Source organism: Brassica oleracea, chromosome C1 (genome assembly GCF_000695525.1).
Source record: "Brassica oleracea var. oleracea cultivar TO1000 chromosome C1, BOL, whole genome shotgun sequence".
Classification (NCBI taxonomy): domain Eukaryota; kingdom Viridiplantae; phylum Streptophyta; class Magnoliopsida; order Brassicales; family Brassicaceae; genus Brassica; species Brassica oleracea.
In genome coordinates, this window is record NC_027748.1 from 12,556,935 (window position 1) to 12,566,715 (window position 9,781).

The following is a 9,781-nucleotide window of genomic DNA, read 5'->3' on the forward strand; positions in this document are numbered from 1 at the left end:
AATATTGATAATTATCAAAGTATATGATCTGAATATCCTAGGAACCTCTGGATACAATTTCTCAAACAGTTGAATATCTCAAGAAAGATTTTGAGATGAAAGATCACGGAAAACAAAGTTTTGTTTGGGATTACAGCTTGAGTACATTAACAATGAAATCCTTGTGCATCAAATAGTATATACAGAAACGGATACTCAAGAGATTTAATATGGACCAGTCTCACCCATTATCTAGTACATGGGCGTGAGATCACTTGTTTTGGACACTGATCCATTCAGTCCAAAGGTGGACGATAAAGAAGTCCATTTAGTCCTGAGATGGACGATGCAGAAGTCTTGTTTTAGATACTGATCTGTTTGGTCCATAAGAAGGACGATGAAGAAGCCTTTGATTTTGGTTTATTTTATACTAACCAGCCCAAAGAGGGGTTATTTGGTTTTGTTGATATGTTTTCAGATAGGTTTTGTTTTACATATGGTGGTACACGCATATCACAGCAATATCATCCAACAACATCATCCAAGATTTCGTGTGTGTGTATTTGAGGTCGATGACTCAATATGTTCGATCAGATTGTGGTATGACCGATGGTAAAGAAGAACCAATTATCATGTTCGAGGACGAAGCATATTCTGCCCGAGATCTTCATCACCCACGGATTGCAGAAAATTGGAGAGGTCCAAGGGACCTTCAGTAATGTCCAAATCAGGGGGAGTAATGTGTGTTGTACTCATTTTCCTTCACCATGGTTTTGTTCCAATTGGGTTTTCCTGGTAAGGTTTTAATGATGCAACATTAAAGCACATTACAAGCTCTAAATGGTTATGGCATCCAAGGGGAAGTGTTATGAACCAGATTGTGGATGACTCATAACCAAGAGATTATACCATCAGCGGCCCAAGAAAAAGAGAGTCGGCCAGCTTTTTCTTTTCCTTATGTCTTTATGTTTTCCTTTTTCCTAGTTGGATTATGATTTGTACTCTTTCCATTTATCTATGACGATGTAATCTCCTATATAAGGAACCTCTATGTTATGAATAAAGATAGACTTTTCCATTACTTTCACAACAGATGTATAGTATTACAACATTAAATTATATCTATTTAATTTATACTATCTATAAATCCAATGGATCATTTATTGTTTAAATCCAATCATTGATAGCCTAATAAAAATTTCTGGTAGGTCCAAAGTTTAAATGATAAGATTAGAGATTAAATGTAACATGACTTTCTAGGAATATGTCCATTAGGTCTATTTTTTAAAAAAATCACACATGAATCAAAATTATGACTTCTGTTTTAATATATAAGATCTACAGGTTTTAAATCATCAATCATGTTTTATCTTGTTTTTTAAAGCTACAACAAAAAAAAAAAATAGTTGTAAAAACCTTATTTTCTAAAGCTCCATCTTTTTGACCGTAGAAAATATATTGATGTAACAATCAATTTTAAAGTTACATCACTTACACCTAAATAAAAAAAATCCTATGGCATAAATTCTACAGTAAAGTTTTTATAGCTATAGTCTAGTCAATCACCCTTTGACATGAGATTAAAGCCAAAGGAGATTTCATTTTCTTTACACCACTAATAAAACGTCAATAAAAGACCAAACATCATCTTAGTACAATGTGACAAAGGCAGAGAGGGTCAACGCAGACACAAAGACGGAACAAAGAGAGAGCTTAGAGAAAATGAGGAAAAAAAAAAAGAGAAGATAGAAAGAAGCATACATTGAAGATGAGATTCTTGTTTTCACCTTCCCACGCCAATCCACCTATGTAGCTGATATTCCAAACGTGTCCGTTTAAGTTTCAACCTTTGAGAAGACATCGACAAAACATAGAGATCTCTATCGATTTTTATATTCAGAGGCGTGTACAGGTGTACTCTCGTAGTTAGTAGTTACTGAAACTGGATAGACAAATGATATTTTGCCAAAATCCGAACCGTTATGTGGAACTAACTTCTTAAACAAGTTACATCGACTATACTTCCCGGATAATGATTACACTCAAAAGAGCCTCGTACGAGATAATTAAACGTCGACAGCAGGGTTCGAACCTGCGCGGGCGAAGCCCAACAGATTTCAAGTCTGTCTCCTTAACCACTCGGACATATCGACATGTTGCAAGAATTGATACAGAGAATAATTTAGTATTTGAGATGTTACACAAACATGCTCAACATGGGTTCAACTTCTCCCAAACAGGAGTATTACATTATTTACAAAGACAAGTGAATATATGAATGAAAACGACGATGAACAATTCAGTTCTTAAACCAAGGAAATTACATAATACTGAAAAATGTTTCAGTTTTTTTCTTTTTTGGAATATCAGAAATACGAAAGATGATATCTTAGATGATGAAAAACAACGAAAAGATCTAGAGAGCTCGACTTTTGATAATATCGAAACTCATCTCGCTAGGATCAGTGGCTTGCAACTCCACCTGAATGCCATCCAATTCTCTCTTGAACCTATCCTTAGAGCTTGCGTACACCATCTTCATCCTCACTCTAGATGAATCCGGTGACCTACCATGCATCATCCAACAAAGCCAAAACACATAAATACACTTCATTCAAAACTACTGAAACAAAATCAAGTCTGCTACGTGGGAAATGGGAATATTAATTATAAGAAGGGTAGGATTGTTATCACTTATCAGGTTCTAAACACAACTGGATGAAACATTTGCTTTGACTCCCAAATTTTATAAAGCTAATATATTTATACAGATCGCATGATTTTCAAATTGTCTATTTTTTATCAAGATTAACTTTAAAATGTTTATGGCCTTCTAAATCTCAGAGCCGATCATGGTTAATTAGTACTGGCATGACATGAAATTGAAGATATATAAAGTTTAATAAGGCTATATGATGTACATATGTTCTAACGTTTTAACTCAACAAGGCTTTATGATATATAGTAAAATTGAATGAAAGTGTTCCAAACCAAAAGGTAAAATTGAATGAAAACATCAACGAAGGAAAAGTAGAGAATGTCGTACCAAGCTATGAAGAAGATTTTGCTCTTCTGGCAATTTTCATTGGTGGTAAAATCGAAATCGAAAACCGCATAGCGGCACTCGTCGGCAGGGAGGGAAGCGGTGAAATCATCGTAAGTCTCTTGGGGGTTTCCTAACTTTTCCACCACCACTTGCTGCCCGTCTATCCTGAATATTATGAAACGATAGGTTCTTTTCTTTAGCTCCAAAAACTTCAGCTTGCAGTTGTCTTCCACTGCCATCCCTGACGCCGCGTTCGCCTTTTCATTCAATCATATCATAGAAAATACTTTCATCACCATCACATCAAATACAAAAGTATTTTCTTTTCTTCTGAAGTTAGCTAGGTTTTTATTCCATTTTTATGTCGAAGCTTATGTAAAATATGTGATTAACTTATGAAATAAAAACGAGATAAATATTTATGTTATACAAAATAATGAGAAACACGTCAATAACATGGCGAAATCGAACTCTAAACATGATTAGGCAATCATTACATCCAAACTCCAGGTTTTAAAGGTCTACGTAGGCATCCGTATTTTCAGAATCAGACATCGATTGGCTGCTACATGCCATTGTATAGTAACAATGATCCTACAGAATTATTATAAAAGTAAGAAAAGAGAGGAGACAAACCATTGCTTTTGTTTAGTTTCTATGGTAAAGCTTGAGGAAGAGAAACTTCTTGTTCTGTGTGAATATTGATTGTCCTCTGGAAAAGAGGAAGATGGGAATGTAATTTGTTAGGAGAATTAAGGAAGAGGATAATGCTTAATTGGTTTGTGAAGGGAGGGTCGAGACAAACTCGGACAACTGCTCTTATTTATTATCATTAATATTAGTCACTAATCTGTTTCTGTGATAAGGGCGTACATTGTTTTCTTATTTCAAACCTTAAAATTAGCTTAACCATCCCCTCTTTTAAGGCAATGCACAGTCTATTATTAGCACCTATTTGTATACACCATGCATACGTCCATACGCATGCATGCATATGCGTATATAGATTCATTATCTATTTTATCCGCTAGGTTGCATATTTTTTGCTCATTTCTATCTTTTGTATTCTTTTTTCTACCTTCTTACAATGCATGTATAGCATCAAATGCCTATATGAACAGACTATTCATTTATGCTATGTTACCACTGGAGCAATGGCTTCCCATAGCCAAATCTTCCTTATTCTGATGATCATGACTTCTTCTTCTTCTCCTTTCTGTTTCGGTGGAAGGTACGTTTCGAAATCCCTCATTGATCGATCGTTTCTCTTGTTTGAGTTTTAACAGAGATCCTTGCATTTTCGATTGCATTTCACTCTCAACCTGATTGAAGGACAAGTAGATTTATTTTTGCAAATAATGGGGTTTGCGAGAATGTTAATCACATTTCAGTTTGGTTAGCTTTAATACCCTGATCCTTCTACTTTGATTTATATTTCCTTTTTTAATTTATGCAGTCGGAAGGAACTCCGAGATAAAGATGAAAGTTATACAGAGTCGAGTTATGTTGTTGGATCTAAATTCGTGGACCCGAGACGTGTTCTTCAACTTTCATGGCAACCAAGGTCAGGTACTTTTTTCATGGATATATGTCTTCATAGATCAAGTACTTACACACAATCTTGCGTATAGGAAAATTTCTAGCTGTTCTGTTGTTAGTTGAAGTTTTTAGATAGCCTAAAAATTAATCTTCAAGATACTAATTTGTGTTTTACTATTTGGTATGCACAGGGTCTTTCTTTACCGTGGATTCTTGTCAGAGGAAGAGTGTGATCATCTGATATCTCTGGTAAATTCATCTTTCCTTCCGGTTTGTTGAGATTTGTTTGATACATATGTTCTTTTGTAATGGTTGTTGCTTTTCTCTACAGAGGAAGGAGACTTCAGAGATTAAGTCAGGGGTTGCTCATAGGAAGACGCAACTTGTAAGTTCTGAGTACGTTTTAGATGTGCCGGTAAGTTCTTAGTTTATTCTTGAAGTTTGCAGATACACAAGCGTGTCAATAGATCTTTGGTCATATATACCTTAAACACTATGTGGTAAAGATGCTATATAGATGTTATTCAAGTAGACTATAAGATAACATGTTTGTAGTTTTGTGTGACAACCAACTTAGAAAGCGCAGGTGTTATATAACCCTAGTGTAGCAGTTTCCACCTCGGTTGTTCGAAATAGCTATAACAATGTTATGTTCCAGTCATTAAATTGGTAGTACACTTTTGGGTAAACTAGGATCCAATAGTTGCTGGAATTGAAGAAAAGATATCTGCTTGGACTTTCCTACCAAGAGGTACTAAGTACAAACCTTTACTTATCTTGGTTTTCAATCCATGGACACCTTTTAGTTGCTCTTGGAAAGGCCTCTTTTCTTGAGTTATGTTTGTAATCGCCTTCTTCTTGGCCAAAAACTGCCGGCTTATGTGTCTCTTTCAGAAAATAGCGGTCCGATCAAGGTAAGAAGTTACACATCGGAAAAGACAGGCAAGAAGTTGGATTATTTTGGAGAAGATTCTAGCTCAGTATGGCATGAATCTTAGTTGGCAACTATCATTTTCTACGTCTCAAATACAACTCAAGGTGGAGAGCTTCTCTTTCCAAATTCAGGGGTCAGTAATAACAAATAGATTGTCGAGTCTTTTTGGCACAACACAATGAATATTCAAATCATATATCCATTTTTTTACCCTCCTGGTGAAAAGCAAACAGAGTTGGTCAGACTGCTCACAGACCGGTAACATTTTAAGGCCAGTAAAAGGAAACGCAGTTCTGTTCTTCACAAGACACTTGAATGCATCTTTGGATCAGACAAGCACTCATTTTAGATGCCCTGTGCTGAAAGGAAAGCTGTTGGCTGCGACAAAACTGATATACGCCAAGAAACAAGCAAGAAATGATGTGGACAGTGGTGAATGCAGTGATGAAGATGAGAACTGTGGACAATGGGCCGAGCTTGGGGAGTGCAAGAAGAATCCTGTTTATATGATTGGCTCTCCTGATTACTTTGGTACCTGCAGAAAGAGTTGTAACGCGTGTTGATTCTTGATATCATTCTCATCATATTTGAAATAATGGCCATACTGAAACATTTTTTCTCAATTTCTAACAGATTCAAATTTGTCAAGCTCTCAAGTCTCATTACTTTTTCCTTCGAAGACAAATATTCAAGTGTTCATATAACTACATAATACTCGATAAATTAATAATCTCTATAAATTAATAAATTTTGTCGGTCCCAACTTGAACCGGTTCAAAATTTGTCACAAATCGATAAAATAATAAGATAATATTTTTTTTTCAAAAATTCTATGTAAATATATGGTCCCAATAAAATTATAAATTAATCATTTATATATATGCATATTTCATATTAGTAAAAATCTATTATTATATTATTTATTTTATATTCACAATAGAATTATCTTTACATTTTCTTAACACTTCGTATATTTTTGATGAGATTTAGTAATATTATATCTAAAACCACTTTTAAGTTTTATGCAATATATATTATATACAACAAATAATATGATAAAATTAATATAAATGTAAAAATTTTTAAAAAATAACAATTAATGTCTATACACTAAAATCAAATATATTTTTATCTTAAAATATGAAATCTAAATAAAGAAACTTTTGTAAATTAATATCTCTATAAATGAATAAAATTTTAAAGTCTCAACATTATTAATTTATAGAAGTTCTACTATACCATTTTTTAAAGGATTTTTAACTTTAAAACCCCTCAACTAAGTTTGTTTTGCGTCAAAACCCCTAAACTAAGTATTTAACGAAAAAACCCTTAAACTAACTTTATTTAATGAATTAAACCCTAGCAGGTCATAAATACAATTACTACCGGTAAATCTTTAGTTTAGGAGTTTTTACATTAAGTAAACATAGTTGAGAGGTTTTACCATTAAAAATCTAAAAAATTAAAAATTAAAAATTTTATAATATTATCTAAAAATTAGTAATTTAAATTTTAAAAATTAGCAATTTTTGTAAATATATGAGTTTGATATGTTTTTAACATCAACATAATATATGTATAAATTAAAACCCAGAAAATATAATAAAAAAATTATCTAAAGATTTACCTGTAAAAAAATTACTAAAAGGTTAAAAATGTAAAAAAACAAGAAAATATAATCAAAATTATATCTTATCTAATAAAAATGTAATAAATATTTACCTATAGTAAAATTACTAAAAGTTTAAAAATGTAAAAAACAAGAAAATATAATAGAAATTATATCTTACCTAATAAAAATGTAATAATAAATCTTTAGATAATTTTGTATTATATTTTCTGGGTTTTTACATTTTTAATTTATACATATATAATGTTGATGTTAAAAACACATCAAACTCATATATTTACAAAAAAAAAATTTAAAAGGGCTAATTTAAAAATTTAAGTTACTAATTTTTAGATAATATTATAAAATTTTGAATTTTTTGAATTTTTAGATAATTAATGGTAAACCCCTCAACTATGTTTACTTAATATATAAACCCCTAAACTAAAGATTTACATGTATTAATGTTAGTTATGATCTAATAGGCTTAATTCATTAAATAAAGTTGGTTTAGGGTTTTTTCCGTTAAATACTTAGTTTGGGGGTTTTCACCCAAAACAAACTTATTTGAGGGATTTTAACGTTAAAAATTCTTTTTAAACATATTGTAACATCCCGAGTTGTGATATATGGAAAAGTTTAAGATAATTGATTTGGTTGCTTATGTCACCAAAGTTGACTTACCTTTTCTGGAGCACATCCTGAAAGTACTCCAGAGTTAAGTGTGCTTGAGCTAGAGTAGTGGAAGGATGGGTGACCTATCGGGAAGTGATTCGTGATAGCGTGCGAGTGAGGCCAAAGCATGGGAAAAGGTCGGGTGGTGATTGCGGGGTCAGTAAACAAGACTCTAAAGCCTTGGAAAATTAACGGACCGGTGATTGCAGGGTCAGTAAACAACTCTAGAGCCTTGGAAAATTAACGGACCGACCGTTGGAGCGGGATGGGCCCACGGGCCGAGAGAGCGGGCGTGGGTGGCCCATTAGCCATGGGCGGTCGGGGCGTTACAAGTGGTATCAGAGCTGGTTAGCCATCTCGGTTCTGACCCGAGAGGTGTCTTGAGACCTGTCGTGGAGCGCAACGAGGACGTTGCGTTCTTTGAGAGGGGGTGAATTGTAACATACCGAGTTGTGATATATGGAAAGGCTTAAGAGAATTGATTTGGCTACCTATGTCACCAAAGTTGACTTACCTTTTCCGGAACACATCCTGAAAGAACTCCAGAGTTAAACGTGCTTGAGCTGGAATAGTGGAAGGATGGGTGACCTATCGAGAAGTGATTCGCGATAGCGTGCGAGTGATGCCAAAGCATGGAAAAAGGTCGAGTGGTAATTGCAGGATCAGTAAACAAGACTCTAGAGCTTAACGGACCGATCGTTGGAACGGGATGGGCCCACGGGCCGAGAGAGTGGGCGTGGGTAGCCCATTAGCCGTAGGCGGTCGGGGCGTTACACATATATCTTAATATATACATATATGATTCGAATAAATTCATTTTAGTTAGGACTTAGCAGGTGTCTGCTTGAATATTCTATCAAAACAGATTAAAATAAAAAAGGAATATTCCATAAAAATTAAACGTGGATTATAGAAGATGGATTCTAAATCTGATGCCAGAGAAGCACAACATATTTGGCTCGAGTCAAGCAAGCCGTTTGACATTTGTGATATGAGATTGTGATAGTCGGCAATTGAGCTCAAACTCTTATATATTAAAACAGAATTCACAACCTTGATTTATGTGTGATTTTTTAAAAAAATAGACCTAATAGACCTATTTCTAGAAAGTACATGTTACACTTAATCTCTAATCTTATAATTTAAATTTTGGGTCTACTAGCAATTTTTATTGGGCTAATCAATAATTGAATTTAAACAATAGATAATCCATTGGATTTATAAATAGTACAAATTAAATAGATTTAATTTAATGTTATAATAGTATACCTCCATATGTTAAATATTTAAATATTTATCGATGCTAATTTTTTAAAATTATAAAGATTTTTTTTTGAATAACAAAAACCATATTATCTAACAATGATTAATCTTTACTACTTTAAACCAATGAAAACAAATTTTAAACTATATAGTTTATTTTAAAATTAAAAAAAAAAACTAAATGTTTAATTATTTACTCGATAATATAAATCTATGAAGCGAAAAGTTTAATTTTTTAAAAACTTTCTAAATTTGTGAAATGCTACAATATCTTTGAATATGACAATAAAACAATATTTTACTAATCTTTATATATATATAGTTACGATTTTAATAATAAAATAATAATCTGAAAATATATATATAGAAGAAGATACAAATACATATTAAAGTTTGAAACAATATATTCAATGAAAAAATATACCGTAAACTTATTATGTTTTAAAAATTGATAGACACATATATATTATAATATATATCAATTTAGAATTAAAAAAAAATATTTATATAAAAATAAATGAAAACAAAAATCCGCGCGGTTGCGCGGATCCAGATCTAGTTAACTAGTTAAGTTAGGGTATGACTGGTTTTCCCGCTACCACCCGCAAACGCAGCTTTTGCGGTTGGTAGCGGTTGTTGGCGTTTTGCAACAATCGCTCAAACCGCTCCAAACCGCTCCAAATCGCTCTAAACCTCATAAATTCAAAAGCTGGTTCCAGCTAGCGTTTGCGGTTGT

General features: G+C 33.0%; 1 protein-coding gene, 1 non-coding gene and 2 pseudogenes across 2 annotated transcripts; 1 reads left to right on the plus strand and 3 right to left on the minus strand.

Annotated features, from left to right (window-relative positions):
* LOC106331848 overlaps positions 1–1,818 on the minus strand; it is a 13,171-nt pseudogene extending 11,353 nt beyond the window's left edge.
* A 232-nt stretch (positions 1,819–2,050) lies between these two features.
* Positions 2,051–2,132, minus strand: TRNAS-UGA. The gene has a single exon. It is a non-coding gene; the product is annotated as a tRNA-Ser (tRNA).
* Positions 2,133–2,149: 17 nt separating this feature from the next.
* On the minus strand, positions 2,150–3,840 carry LOC106297539 (actin-depolymerizing factor). Its single transcript, XM_013733761.1, has 3 exons — positions 3,662–3,840; positions 3,026–3,282; positions 2,150–2,546 (listed from the first exon to the last, which is right to left on the minus strand). The coding sequence occupies exons 1-3, from the start codon at positions 3,662–3,664 to the stop codon at positions 2,396–2,398; spliced, it is 411 nt and encodes a 136-aa protein (XP_013589215.1). The 5' UTR covers positions 3,665–3,840; the 3' UTR covers positions 2,150–2,395.
* Positions 3,841–4,112: 272 nt separating this feature from the next.
* On the plus strand, positions 4,113–6,061 carry LOC106301750 (annotated as a pseudogene).
* The last annotated feature ends 3,720 nt before the right edge of the window (positions 6,062–9,781 follow it).

Excerpts from the sequence above, each read along its gene's own strand:
- LOC106297539 (XM_013733761.1), bottom strand. Across the intron at positions 2,547-3,025 it reads AAAATCTTCTTCATAGCTTG|GTCACCGGATTCATCTAGAG; the intron begins GTACGACATTCT and ends GATGCATGGTAG.